The sequence below is a fragment of the Anabrus simplex genome, chromosome 4 (assembly GCF_040414725.1).
Source record: "Anabrus simplex isolate iqAnaSimp1 chromosome 4, ASM4041472v1, whole genome shotgun sequence".
Taxonomy (NCBI): domain Eukaryota; kingdom Metazoa; phylum Arthropoda; class Insecta; order Orthoptera; family Tettigoniidae; genus Anabrus; species Anabrus simplex.
This window is the reverse complement of record NC_090268.1, coordinates 275,770,830-275,786,691: the sequence shown is the minus strand read 5'-3', so window position 1 is coordinate 275,786,691 and position 15,862 is coordinate 275,770,830. Positions and strand designations below refer to the sequence as shown.

The 15,862-nt window shown below is 37.6% G+C and overlaps 1 protein-coding gene across 1 annotated transcript in view; it reads left to right on the top strand.

Moving 5' to 3' along the window:
- The window catches only part of LOC136871872 (trichohyalin), a 371,843-nt gene that overhangs the window by 316,115 nt on the left and 39,866 nt on the right, over nucleotides 1-15,862 (top strand). The window contains exons 14-15 of the mRNA XM_068227389.1: nucleotides 4,727-4,923; nucleotides 9,781-9,862. Coding sequence (XP_068083490.1) covers nucleotides 4,727-4,923; nucleotides 9,781-9,862 — 279 coding nt within the window. The remainder of the gene's footprint in view (nucleotides 1-4,726; nucleotides 4,924-9,780; nucleotides 9,863-15,862) is intronic.

Genomic DNA, 15,862 nt, shown 5'->3' with positions numbered 1-15,862 from the left:
CTGTTGCCGAGAAGTTTGGAAGTAGGAGAAAGGGAAGAGGTAGGAAAGGGAAATGTGGAGTAGTGGATAGAAAAAGACAGGTGGAACAGGATAATGGGTTGGAGAAAAGGGAGGAAGAAGTAGCTTCTGCAGCTGTCAGGAAAGATAGGACTGACCAGGAGGGGAGGGGATCAAATGAGGTGGGTAGGGTTGAGGCTCTGGTCATGGGGGATTCTATCGTTAGACATGTCGGGAAAGTATGTGGAGGAAAGGGTACCAGGGTAGAGTGTTATCCAGGAATTAGGTTAAGGCAGATGTTGAGGAAAGTAGAAGAGAAGGAGGAGAGAAAGGAGAAGGTGGTAGTGTTTCACGTTGGTACTAACAACGTAAGACAAGAAGGTATAAGTACCAACATAGTTGGGGATGTGTGGGATCTGGTAAATGCAGCACGGATGAAGTTTAAGGAAGCGGAGATTGATATCATTGGAATACTGTGTAGGAGGGATACTGACTGGAAGGTGATTGGGAATTTAAATGAGACTATGGAGTGGGTATGTGGGAAACTGGGAGTGAAATTTCTAGATCCTAATGGGTGGGTAGGAGATAGGGATCTGCGCTCAGATGGCCTTCACTTAAACCGCAGTGGTACATATATGTTAGGAAATTTGTTTGGAAGGGTTATAGGGAGGTACATTCAGGGAAACAGGGTGCGCTAGGGAGCGGTGTTAAGGGAACAGGGAACTGGAAATCAAGTAGGGATGACATAAAACTGTTAGTGCTCAACTGTAGAAGTATTGTAAAGAAAGGAATAGAATTAATTTAATAGATATATACTTACCAGATATTGTAATAGGAGTTGAACCATGGCTGAAAAATGATATAATGGATGCAGAAATTTTCTCATGGAGCTGGAGGGTATATCGTAGGGATAGGATAGGAATGGTAGGAGCGGGAGTATTCATTCTTGTGAAAGAAGAATTTGTAAGCTACAAAAAAGTTAAAGATGACAAGCACAAAATTCAAGGGGTAAGGCTCATTTCTAAAGATAATAGACAACTTGATGTCTTTGGAGTGTACAGACCAGGAAAGGGTAGTGTAGATGCTGATTCAGAATTATTTGATAAGATAATCAGCTATGTGGGAAACAATAAGGAAAGAAACGTGATCGTAGCGGGTGATTTCAATTTACCAAATGTCAATTGGGAATGTAATGCAAACGACAGGAAGCATGACCAACAAATGGCAAATAAGTTAATATGGGAAGGGCACCTGATTCAGAAAGTGATGGAACCAACTAGAGGGAAGAATATTCTGGATGTGGGGCTGGTAAAGCCAGATGAGCTCTATAGAGAAACCGAAGTAATGGATGGTATTAGTGATCAGGAAGCTGTTTTTGTGGTAATTAAAAGTAAATGTGAAAGAAAGGAAGGTCTTAAAAGTAGGACTGTTAGGCAGTACCATATGGCTGATAAAACAGACGTGAGGGAGTTTTTAATAAGTAACTATGATCGGTGGAAAACGGTAAATAAAAATGTAAACATACTCTGGGATGGGTTTAAAGCAATTGTTGAGGAATGTAAAAATAGGTTTGTACCTTTAAAGGTGGTAAGGAATGGTAAAGATCCACTATATTATAACAGGGAAGTAAAGAGACTAAGAAGGAGGTGCAGGTTGGAAAGAAATAGAGTTAGAAATGGCTGTGGAAGTAAGGAGAAATTGAAGGAACTTACTAGAAAATTGAATCTAGCAAAGAAGTCAGCTATGGATAACATGATGGCAAGCCCAATTTTAGTGAAAAATGCATAGGTACTTTAAGGTAGAAACAGGTTCCAAGAAGGACATTCCAGGAATAATTAATGAAAAAGGGGAGTGTGTATGTGAGGATCTTCAAAAGGCAGAAGTATTCAGTCAGCAGTATGTAAAGATTGTTGGTTACAAGGATAATGTCCAGATAGAGGAGGTGACTAATACTAAAGAAGTATTAAAATTTACCTATGACAGCAATGACATTCACAGTAAGATACAAAAGTTGAAAACTAGAAAAGCAGCTGGAATTGATAAGGTTTTGGGGGATATACTAAAGACAATGGGTTGGGATATAATACCATATCTGAAGTACTTGTTTGATTATTGTTTGCATGAAGGAACTTTGCCAAATGAATGGAGAGTTGCTATAGTAGCCCCTGTATATAAAGGAAAGGGTGATAAACATAAAGCTGAAAATTTCAGGCCAGTCAGTTTGACATGCATTGTATGTAAGCTTTGGGAAAGCATTCTTTCTGATTATATTAGACATGTTTGCAAAATTAATAACTGGTTTGATAGAAGGCAGTTTGGGTTTAGGAAAGGTTATTCCGCTGAAGCCCAACTTGTAGGATTCCAGCAAGATATAGCAGATATCCTGGATTCAGGAGGTCAATTAGACTGTATTGCGATTGACTTATCTAAGGCATTTGATAGGGTAGATCATGGGAGACTACTGACAAAAATGAGTGCAATTGGACTAGAAAAAATAGTGACTGAATGGGTGGCTCTGTTTCTAGAAAATAGAACTCAGAGAATTAGAGTAGGTGAAACTTTATCTGTCCCTCTAAAAATTAAGAGGGGAATTCCTCAAGGCGGTGTTATTGGACCTTTATGTTTTCTTATATATATCAATGATATGTGTAAAGAAGTGGAATCAGAGATAAGGCTTTTCGCAGATGATGTTATTCTGTATAGAGTAATAAATAAGTTACAAGATTGTGAGCAACTGCAAAATGACCTCGATAATGTTGTGAGATGGACAGTAGGCAATGGTATGATGATAAACGAGCATAAAAGTCAGGTTGTGAGTTTCACAGATAGGAAAAATCCTCTCAGTTTTAATTACTGCATTGATGGGGAGAAAGTTCCCTTTCGGGATCATTGTAAATACCTAGGTATTAATATAAGGAAAGATCTTCATTGGGGTAATCACATAAATATGATTGTAAATAAAGGGTACAGATCTCTCCACATGTTTATGAGAGTATTTAGAGGTTGTAGTAAGGATGTAAAGGAGAGAGCATATTTGTCTCTGGTGAGACCCCAACTATAGTATGGTTCCATTGTATGGGACCCTCACCAGGATTACTAAATTCAGGAACTGGAAAAAATTCAAAGAAAAGCAGCTCGATTTTTTCTGGGCGATTTCCAACAAAAGAGTAGCGTTACAAAAATGTTGCAAAGTTTGTGCTGGGAAGTCTTGGGAGAAAGGAGACGAGCTGCTCAACTAAGTGGTATGTGATACAAATTCTTATAAATTTGTTAATTACCACCTATTCAATACAATAAAAACGTAGTATAAACTTACATATTTAGTAAGGAGTGCAAACAGAACAACAAGTAGTTCTCAAGAGGCTAGGAGTAACACTAAACAATTATGCAGCAGAAAGAAAAATATACCAACAAGCCATTTTGGAACATACGAGAACATTTTAAATCCTATATCACATTAGAAAGTGTTTCATCAACAAGTTTGTTCACGAACAATATTCTCCTATTGACAATATAAAATTAATGCCAATACATTTGTATAAGTGTTACTCCAGGAACAATGAGAACAAGTCAAATGTCCATAACATAGACAATTATCAACTGCAGAAAATTGTCAATATAGTTAACGAAGTTTTAACGACAGTCATACAAGTTAAGCAACATTGAATCAATACAATTAGCCAGATCTCAAAAGTTATTTTATTTTTTAAAAATGATGTTCACAAGATGAGTTTCATCAATAAAATGTTAGACTTAGATAGATTTTAGACAAAAAGTTTTAACTTAAAGAGATAATTTTATTGTTATATGACTTGTAAAATATTATAAGATTTGTCAATCAGTTTTATAGGCATAATCTTAATCCAAAAGAATTGTTTCATGATCTTATATATCCTTAAATAAATAATAATTGGCTGATGATGCTCATGAAAAAGGAGCGAAACATGTACCATATCAACATCTTAAATATGTAAGTTTATACTACGTTTTTATTGTATTGAATGGGTGGTAATTAACAAAATTATAAGAATTTGTATCACAAGTAGATCTTCAATACGGACAAAGAAAATGAAATTTATAACCTGCAATAAGTGGTATGTTCCGAACTGTCAGTGGAGAGATGGCGTGTGAGGACATCAGTAGACGAATAAGTTTGGATGGTGTCTTTAAAAGTAGGAAAGATCACAATATGAAGATAAAGTTGGAATTCAAGAGGACAAATTGGGGCAAATATTCATTTATAGGAAGGGGAGTTAGGGATTGGAATAACTTACCAAGAGAGATGTTCAATAAATTTCCAATTTCTTTGCAATCATTTAAGAAAAGGCTACGAAAACAACAGATAGGGAATCTGCCACCTGGGCGACTGCCCTAAATGCAGATCTGTATTGGTCGGTCGGTCGGTTGGTTGGAATACTTGTCACCGGCGCTCTTGCTATCATACCATTTTGGCACTGAGTATATGTTCGTCTCCGCTCTTTTGGTCACCAATTACACTTTCGTCACTCTATCAAAACACACCATTCACTATTCTCATATCCTCTGCAGTCCACAAATGATATATCACTGACTTATGCTCTAGTCTATAGTGTCCTAATTTGGAAGTCACTTTATTAACATATGCTTTGAAAGGAATAATTCTTCAGAAAATTCAGGCATGTTGTGCAAACTTACAAAATAAAATAATTCCATTTCTGGATTTTTTGAAATTCCTTTCCTTATTTTTCAGGCTGGAGGAAGAGGGGGTGACACCAACGAACTGCAGAAGAGGCTTGAACAGGAGTTGGAAAGTAGATCGAAAGAACTGGAAAAGGCAAGGGAAGATGCTCAGAGGTCGCAAGTTGAAATGGAGCGACTACTTCAACTGGTTCAAATGAGTCAGGAGGAACAGAACACCAAAGAAAAAACTATTCGTGACCTTCAAGAGTAAGTTGATTCCATTATATTTCATTCCTGAAGTTTTTTTTTGGTACAGGGAGAGATATAAATTATCTGTAAAAGGGAGGAAGAAAGGAGGTCAATAACCATGATATATTCATGAGCTTAAATTAGATTGTAATGAAGCAGTGGATCAATTGAAAGCTAGAGAATAATAAATACAAAGAAATAAGACCATAAAATAGCATGGGTTAATTCAATTAGACCATAAATGATGTAGGTAGTGATAAGACAGTGTCCGACTAATTGGCTGAATGGTCAGCGTACTGGCCTTCGGTTCAGAGGGTCCCGGGTTCGATTCCCGGCCGGGTCGGGGATTTTAATCGCTTCTGATTAATTCTTCTGGCTCGGGGACTGGGTGTATATGTCCGTCCCAACACTCTCCTCATCATCTTCAGACAACATACTACACTACCAACCACCACAGAAACACGCAATAGTGCTTACATCCCTCCATAGAGGGTTGGCGTCAGGAAGGGCATCCGGCCGTAAAACAGGGCCAAATCCACATGTGCGACACAGTTCGCACCCGCAACCCCACAGGTGTGGGAAAAGCGGCAGGAAAAGAAGAAGAAGAAGAAGAAAGTGATAAGACAGTGATGAAATTGACATAGGATAAATAATTAACATAATATATGGGTAAGATAGCCTCTGTTTCAATGGAAGCATTGTTTTCAAGGTATTTGGTTGGTTAGTATTCCAGGTAAAATTATCAGGAACATTGTTTGTACTTCACTATAATATGCCCTTTCAGGATTAATAAAATGGACTTATAAACTAATATCTCTCTTAGCATTTTAATTAGGTAGAAATGTTGATTATCCTGAAGGATTATGATGGGAAGTTATAGAGTATAAAACATGGATCATTGTATTCACTACTAGAATGTTTTTGTAGTCTTGTTTGAATTTAATTTAAATTTAGATAAAAAATATTTTCTAACACACTCCATTGTCCAAAGGATGTAGTGATTTACCATTAGTGTAGGTCAATATCATAATATGACTCTGCACTATATTTATGCAAAAAATATAATACGGTATACTTACATATTAAATTCTTGTCTCAGTTTAAGTATAAATCATTGTACAGTATTGTCAAAAATTAACCTCTGATAGGTTAATAAATATGTTGCATTGGATTCTATGGATAGAAACCTTGCCCCATTCTAATAAAGGAGCATTTAAGACATAAAAAGAATACATCCTAGTCCGTCTTGAAAAATGAATATAATGTTAACTCTATTTAATACAAGAGATGGCTAAAGTATGCTTTGAATAGAAACAATAGCACGACAGTTGCAATGAAAATAATTGCAGTAATAACGATTTTAATTCGAGATTAGCCGAGTATCAAAGAGCTAACAATTGATACCTCAGCATCCCCACACTTTTGCAACGAAGCCTGCAAATGTACAAAAACATACAATTTTAGCACTTCCAGTTGGTTTTCTTTTTTTTTTTTTTTTTTTTTTTTTACAGTTGGCTTTACGTCACACAGAACACAGACACAGATAGATCTTATGGTGATGATTCGATATGAAAGGGCTAGGAGTAGGAAGGAAGTGGCCGTGGCCTCAATTAAAGTGCACCCCAGCATTTGCCTGGTGTGAAAATGGGAAACTATGGAAAACCATCTTGAGGGCTGCCGACAGTGGCGTTCAATCCCACTATCTCCCGGATGCAAGCTCATAGCTGCGTGCCCGGTTTCCACTATTTATAAGTTCTGTTACTCCTGTATATTTTCAATAAATATACATTTCTCTATTTAACTTGGTGAATCTAATTTTTGGTAAACCTTTGGTCATTATACCAGCTTGTTGACCTTAGCTATGTTACATCTTCAATCTTTAATTCTCCTTTCAAATAAATTTATCTTATGTACTTATACCAAATATCTGTGCATTTCATTCCTTTATGAAACTCTGGATTTTTAATAATTCTAATTGCACTTTGATTATCAGCTTAAAAAAAACAGTAGGTTTTTCATCTAAATATTCAATATCACTAAGCAATCTACATAACCAGACAGTATCTTTGACCACTTTGCATGCAGCTACATTTTCTAATTCTGTAGTGTTGACCATGTCACAGGTGCATTTCAGAGTAAATGTAAATAGATTCTGGTTGGTCTGCATGTATCAAGATCACTGGTATAATTTGCATCAGCATCTTATGTTTTTTACAGTAAAATTATCATTGTTACCTTCATATACCATAGCTGGTGATTTAGTTCCTCTAAGATACTTGAACAGTCTTTTCACAACTTGGCAGTGAGAAATGTCATGGTTCTGTCATGGTTACTGACCCCTTTAATGCAGATGTTGCAATTGCATGGAGAAGGTCAGTACTTATTCCAAATCTTTTCAAGAAGTCTGCGAGTAGCTGGGGAATACTTTCTTCTTTTTTTTTGGTTCGGCCTAATGGTTTAACTTCGCACTAATACATCAAAGGTTTTTGGTGATGCAAGGATGGGAAAGGGCTTAGCTTGGAAAGGTAGTGGCCATAGCCTTAACTGAAGTACTGCCCCAGCGTATGTCTGGTGTGAAAATTGGAAACCATGGAAAACCATCTTCTGGGCTGCCGATGTGGGATTCAAACCCCACCATATCCTGATTGCAAGTTCACTGCTCCACAACCTTAACAACACAGCCAACTCACTTGGTAGCTGGGGAATGGTTCCTTGAGCACCGATCATGAGATTGGTGATGTTTGTAGACTCAGGCTTGTATTTGTGTTTGCAGTAGGGTACTGTGGTTTCATGAATTCGCCTGGTTTTTTTTGTTTTGTTTTTTTCAAGGTCAGCTTCCTCAGGTTGGTCTTCATTTGTCTCAAACAGAATAGTCAGGTTGGTTATGTAGCCTACCGATGTGTAAGGCTTGGGGATGGCGACAATGTCTATTCATCTGTTGCTCCCATCAGTGGAGAGACATGCACCTCCTCGTAAGTTGCATAACCCTTTAGTCTTAGTCAGCAGTCAGGGACTTGATGGTGTGATGGCAAGTATTACCCAACAGTTGACCATGTTGATAGGATCCCGGGACATGTGCAAGTGTTTTTATCTCTCTATAACAGCATTGACAGAGGCTACTGTCCTGAGATCTGCCCGGTACAGAGCATACAGCTGACACATTTGCAGTCATCTCCATTCACTGCATGTCAAGCCCTTGTGGACCCTAATACATTTGTTAACTGGTGTATGTTTCTTGAACAGGATTACTCCCGTTATTTTATGAGACTTATTACTCCCATTCTGGAATGCCTTGAGCCATATCTCCTGTCTTACTTTCCTTGTGTCAACCCAGCAATGCTGCTTCGCCTGAATGTTTTCACAATCGGAAATATCCAGTGATGTAAGACTGTCAACAGCTTACTGAAATCTCTAGTTGTATTGAAGATGTGATTATCTGTGAGCTGAAGCATATAGGATTTTTCATGGTGTGCAAAATTTGACCCAAGCCTTTGAATATTTTGTCTGCATATATTATATCACAGGGGATGTTGAGAGATAGTTGTAGCAGTTCTTTCTTATCATGATGTCCAAGTCTTTAATGGTTCTTTGTTCAATTTTGTTAGGAAAAACTGTCTGGAAAGAATATATTGCATGCAGGCATATTGAAGTGTTCAAGATGGTGAACTTCTTATAAAAGTAGTGAAGATAAGAGGAGCTGTGCAGTTGACTGCAGATGTTTCAGTACTTCCTCTGTTCAACATTGTTCATCAGGGTTGTTGCAGGAGGTTCTTCTCAATGTACACTCCTGCTTGTAGTTTCAATATGATGGTGAACCTCCCCATTATTCCCGCTATGTTCATCAATGGTTGAACAAAATCTATCCTGGAAGATGGTTTGTTGTGGTGGATCAGTAGCCTAACTCCCCAGAAGTCGTCATTTGACTCCTTGGATATTTTTCTGTAGGGTTGTATGAAGGAAATGATCCATGTCACAGACATTCCTTTCCATGAAGACCTCCTCAGTCGCATACAGAATGCTGCGGGTAACATAAGATATCAGCCTTTGTAGTTATCCACTCCATCAGGCAGTGCTGTGAAGCTGAAGCTTATGTGCGTGCTGACAGAAGTCACCTAGAGCAACTGCTGTGACTTTGTTTCTTGTCCAGCCTGGCGTAAACTCGGCTACACAAGTTGCACTCATCAGCAGTCTGTCCGCAGATTGCAATATGAAAATATCTTGTACACACCCACTATTCACACTTACTCTGAAATTGCATTTGTTATGAGTGTTACTGAGGATTGACAGTTGCTCCAGCATTATCAGATGCAAGCATGGATGTACATTTGCTGTCTTTGCAGCATACAGTTGCAGTACAAAAATGGTACATCTTGGCTTTGTTATACTCTTATCAACCCCTTGTTCTTTTGCCATAGAAGAGAGATTCAGCTGTATAGTATTCCTTGTAGTATATTATGAAATTTGTTTGCTTTGGGATTTCTAAAATGTTATGACTTTATTTTCAATACAACCTTGTGGCATTAACATAAATATTAGAACTATATTTTCTCTCACTTGTCATAATACTCTAAAAAAGTTGAAATCCGTAATTTATCCTGGGAAATATACTCCTTTGAATGATGAAGCTTCTCTTGGGGTAAAACAAGGAAATTTTTTCTCATTATGGAAATTAAATGATTTAGTTTCCTTCCCTTTCATTAGCTGCATAGGCCTAAATACTGAGCCTCCTTGCAAACTGTTATGTTATAAGCATTATACATGCTACCATTATTCATCATGTGATTATTTTTTACTTACTTTTCTTACTTAAAAAATACTATGAGGAAAGTGTTCCTGTGGAATGTTTATGGGAAAATTCTGTTACCTATTTTACAGAGCTCTGAAGAATGCCCAAGCCAAAATGAGAACTCAACAGGCTGCATCTGCACAAATGGAGGAAGCACGTAAACGAGATGAGGTCAGAATTAATTGTTATATTAGAATACAGTATATCTTTTCTCAGCAAACATATATATTTATACAGAAATTCTTCTACAATAAAGTATGTGAATTAAACTCCTTAATGCTCTCAGACAATGTATCACAGAGATAGTATGTACACCAAGCTCCTATACAAGCTATTGTTAAAATCTTTTTATGCTTGGCACATTGCATCTAATGGAATAGATAAAATGCTGTATTGAGAAGCATAATTGCACTTCAGTACGGAACAAAAGTGAAATTTATAGCTTATAAGTTGATTGTAGCTCTTGCTTGGGGAAATCTGTGATACATTGTAAATTAAAATAAGTAAAACCAAGAATTACACAGTGAATAGATATAAAGTCTATTTTAACTGAGTCTTAAGAAGAAATACCAAAAAATCATGTATTAGTTGTGGAATTTGGTTAGCATATATGAATCAGTGTTTTTTTTTAAGTGCATAAGTCAAGAAGGGGTAATTTGTGGGGACACTGAAAAAAATATTTTAAAGTAAAAGGTTAAGTTTGATACCTTCTAAAGAAACTGTACACTTTATATGAATACTTAAGATTGAGACTTGAAATAGGAGAAAACCCACCCTTTTAAAGAAATCACTTTAGTATCATTATAAATATATAAATAATATGGATATTAAGTGGCATTGGTGAATGAAATGTTAACAGAAATATTTGTAGGCCAGCTGAAAAGTTCTTCATGAAATGTATTCAGTAAACTTGATATGTATGACATCATCTTCACTAACTCTTGCATCTTTTCCTGTTTTATTGGCATGTCCTGCTGGGTAGGTGAGACTATTTGGTTGAGGGACTGGTCCTCACTGAAATGCCATGAAGAATGTATGTAATATAATGTTACTTTAATGCAGCCAACTCTGTCATGGGAGTACACGAAATACGAGGGGCATTTACATTTTATTTTTTGTACGTCCGGGTATGGTTCACATTTCACTTTTGAAGATGGTGCCGTGTAACTAGTGTCTTGTTCCACTGGGCTGAGTAGCTCAGACGGTTGAGGCACTGGCCTTCTGACCCCAACTTGGCAGGTTCGATCCTGGCTCAGTCTGGTGGTATCTGAAGGTGCTCAAATACAACAGCCTCGTGTCAGTAGATTTACTGGCACATAAAAGAACTCCTGCAGGACTAAATTCCGGCACCTTGGCATCTCCAAAAACCATAAAAGTAGTTAGTGGGACATAAAGCAAACATTATTATTATTATTATTATTATTATTATTATTATTATTATTATTATTATTATTATTATTATTATATCTTGTTCCACTGTTTGGTAGCAGCACGCGCACAGGGGTCAACGAATGCACTCATCATAGCCATTTCATAACAGCACTGTCAGCGCAGGAGCAGACAAAATGGAAAGTAACCATCAGGGACAGCACTGTACGACTTTGGTTCCTATGGAAAGAAGGCGTGACCACTGCAGAAATTCATCGCCGTTTGGTGGCAGTCTGTAGAGAACATGCGCCATCACGGAAAACCATTTACAACTGGGTGAAAGGTTGGAAATCAGGGCTCATGGTAATGGAACCATGTCTCATCACCTATCACAAGCCTAGCCATGAAGATGGCTGAATCTTCATCATGGCATTGCGAAAGTTCTCTGCACACGTCCACACGCCTGTGCTTTTCGTCTGCAGACAAGAGTCTAGGCACCCACGAGGATGACACCTTCCCCTACTGTAAGTGGCCGTGCACGATCCACTGCAGGGTGTTTCGGCTAATTCCTGTGGCTGCCTCCATTTCCATAAATGTGATGCATTTGTTTCCTTGGATGACCTGTTCGACCTGGGCAGTGTTGGCTGGTGTTGACCCTGTCACATTCCTTCCAGAACTGGTTCCCTTGTCTACTGATGTGTCCCCTGTTTTCCAACCTGCCACCCAGTTGTAAACTGTTTCCGTGACGTCGCATGTTCTCCACAGACTGCCACCAAGAGCCGATGAATTTCTTCAGTATAGCGCTGTACCTCATGGTTACATTCCATGTTGTCCGCTTCTACACTAGTTATGACGAGTGCATTCGTTGGCCCCTGTGCATGTGTTGCTACCAAACGGAGGAACAAGACACTAGTTACACGTCACCACCTTCAACAGTGAAATATGAACCATACTCGAACCTGCAAAAAATAAAGTGTAAAACAATTTAGTACGCTCTTCGTAGAAAAGGATACTGATTACAAAATTGATTAATTCATTTCTTGATTTTTTCCTTGTTTCTTCTGAAACTGCCATCTTCTTGTAATATTGATTCCACCAGTTTTACAAGAATTTGACTTTGCCATATCGCAAAACCAAACCAAAAGAAATTAAGTTTACTATGATACAACACACAACGGTATGGTATTATGTCCTCAGCTCTACAGCTACTTCCACTCCAACAACACTCCGATTCTTTTTTTAACAATGTAGGTGACTACCAGCCATTTAAAACAAGTTGTGATTTTTCCTGTCTTGTTACTAGCCAACTTATAAGATTAATTACACTCTTTTATAAACAAATAATGTATGTAGGTATTAAAATGTGTGAAATATAAAAATGGTGACTTAAACCCTTTAAAAAAATACTGATTCATATATGGAACACTCTACTGGAATAAGTTTTGTATTACGTGATCATTTGGTTTAAGGAGATTAACATCACAGTCCCATGTTCTCTTTTAGGAGTTAGAAAGGAGATTACATTAAATAATGTGAATAGTGGTTTAGCATCATTTAGAGAAAAGATAAATTGCAAAAAAATTCCGGTACTCTATAGTAATTCAGAAAATTTTCCACCTTTTAATTCATGCAATATAATGTATTGAAGGTGGAAAATTCTTTCAATCATAATTGAGTTAATGTCCATACGGATCCATGTAATGGAGTTATCTATCTATCTATCTATTTATCGTATGGTGTTTAATGCTGGGAGTGTCCAAGGACATGTTTGGCTCGCCTGGTGCAGGTCTTTCTGTTTGACCCCATTGGTGACCTGTGCGTACGAATGTGGGATAATGATAATGAGGTAGGGAGAGGGTGAATAGCACAAAGGGGTCTGCTCAAAGCTTTACGTCTCCATCTGACGGACAAATCACCATCAACAGCGTCATATTCCCTCACTCCATATGAACAATGCAGAGAGGTTTGGAATTCAATCCAGGCTTTTGGCACACAATCTAGTGATTAGAAATTGTATACCACCACCTCTCCTACCCTGCTGGCCAACATTCTGATGGTGAAATTTTTTTCGACCAATGGGACTCGAACTAGCTAACCATGGTGTCAGACCATGTAGACTTCAATGCCTTGGCTACCGGGTGGGCTATAATGAAGTTCATAAATACCAGTACTCTGTCGGTGGAGTGAGTCTAGCTAGCTAGATGGTCCCTTAACCCTTCACCATGGCATGCCCCTCCCTGGCTAGGTCAATGATACGCTGAACCGTATTTTCAGGTGGGTTTCTTTTTCTCTTAGTGCCCCCCTTATTATTATTATTATTATCATCATTGTATTGTCTGTCTCTGTGGCTAAATGGTTAGTGTTCTGTCCTTTGATCCAGAGGGTCCCAGGTTCTTACAAAAAATTATTTTATTAATAAAATGATCCCAGGTTCGATTCCCATTCGAGTTGGGGATTTTAACCTTCATTGGTTAATTCCAATGGCTCAGGGTCTGGGTGTATGTGTGCCAAGTTCAGCATCAGAATTCATTATAGGTAGGGCCCCATCCTCACAGATGCGTGGGCCACCAATATGGCATCAGCTCGAAAGACCTGCACCAGGCCTCTTCAGAAGGCCATAAGCCATTATTATTATCATTGTATTAAAATTGTTTTTAAATTACATAGGGGTTCTTAGTGAGCATTTAAGCAGCTGCACATTATACTGGTAATTTTCTGCTAATGTCAACTCTTGTGAAACATTTGCAGATTCTTATTCTTATTCTTATTATCATCATCATATATGTGCCTTCCAAGGGCAGTTTCATTTCAGCCTTCAGAAGGCATGTAATAAAAAACAAACCAAACCAAACCCCATGGCACTACAGCCCTTGAAGGGCCTTGGCCTACCAAGCGACCGCTGCTTAGCCCGAAGGCCTGCAGATTACGAGGTGCCGTGTGGTCAGCACGACGAATCCTCTCGGCCGTTATTCTTGGCTTTCGAGACCAGGGCCGGGGCCGCTATGTCACCATCAGATAGCTTCTCAAATCTAATCACGTAAGCTGAGTGGACCTCGAACCAGCCCTCAGGTCCAGATAAAAATCCCTGACCTGGCATCCAGGTAAGAGGCAGGCATGCTACCCCTACACCAGGGGGGCGGCTATGTAAAATAATAATAATAATAATAATAATAATAATAATAATAATAATAATAATAATAATAATAATAATAATAATAAAAAGGGAGCACTAAAAGTACAGTTCAGCACATCACTGACCTAGCCAGGGCAGGGTGCGTGGTGTGGCGGAGTATTAATGGACCAACTAGCCAGCAGGACACACGCCATCAACAGAGTACCAGTATTTATGAACTTCATTATATGGATCCATATCTACCGCATTAACACAATTGTAAATGAGAGAATCTTCCACCTTCAGTAAATTGTATCGTATTGTACTTTTGCATTCTGCACTTTTGTAAGGGTGTTTTCTTTTTTAAACGAAGTCCAGATTATTGGGGTCTAGAATCATGACAATTTACTGTATGCTATCCTTACCCTTTTCAATGCAAAAGTATATCCAGTAGTTCTACTTATAAACAAAAATATCTGTAGTAGATGTTTGGTATAGTGACTTTTCCTCTTAACCATGCTCTGACTTTGAGCTATTGCCTTTCTAAAATATTACATAAGGGGCCGATGACCTTCGATGTTAGGCCCCTTTAAACAACAAGCATCATCATCATCAAAATATTACATTCTATAATAGAACGTACTGTAACTTTTATGGTATTACTTAAAGTAACTGCATTAAGTGGTACTAAATGGATGGTATAGTGCTTAACAATTCCATGAATATTGAATTTCCATGACCGCATTGCAATTGAAATAAACATCCAACCTATTAGATCATGGGTTCGGATCCCACTGGTATCCGGTTGGCCAATTTTGTTCTGTACTTAACATCTCCTCAACATGTACTATATGTACAGAACACGACTTAATAGGTTGAAAGTTTATTTTGATTTTGTTTAACAATTCCCTTTCCCTGTAAGTCATTTCTAAAAATGTCTTACAATTCTTAATATTTAAACACTAATTTTATAACTGCCATTACTAACACATTATCCCTTGCAAAATTACAGTAGTTACTCATGTTCTAATGCAGTGGTTCCCATATAACTTACTTATCACATTCCATTTACTTGCCTTCCTGTATTCTTATATTATCTGCGTGGCTACTTTTCATGATTAGCAAAAATTCCAAATTTCTTTTTATTCATTATATATGAAAATTAAAATAAATATATGATTATAATTCATTTGTATCATATATGTTCATAAAAATAGCTTTCTTTCTGCAGAAAACTCTTATAATCTAGGTGTTAACTAAATTTTAAGAATAACTTTTCATTTACAGCCTTAGGTTTGAATAGAGTTGAGGAGCTGATGGAGGTCCAATTGGACCAAAACACGTACTAATTAATAGATTTGTTGAAAGGTATTGCAAAGGTGGATCTTATTAAAAGTATTTCTTTATACATATTATATTACAATTTACTATCTGTCATCCCACAGTGAATTTATAAAATATGGCTATACGCCAAAACTTAAATAATTTCATTTCATAGACCTGGCAGTATATTACGGAGATGGCTGGAGAGAGAGAGAGAGAGAGAGAGAGTGTGCGTGCGTGCGTGTGCGTGTGTGTGTGTCAAAAATCAAAATCACTTTATTGGCAAATGGTACACTAAAATTATTATCAAGCACTAAATTTTAAATTAACGAGAGAAGAAGACATTTTACTAGAATTCAGTATTATAC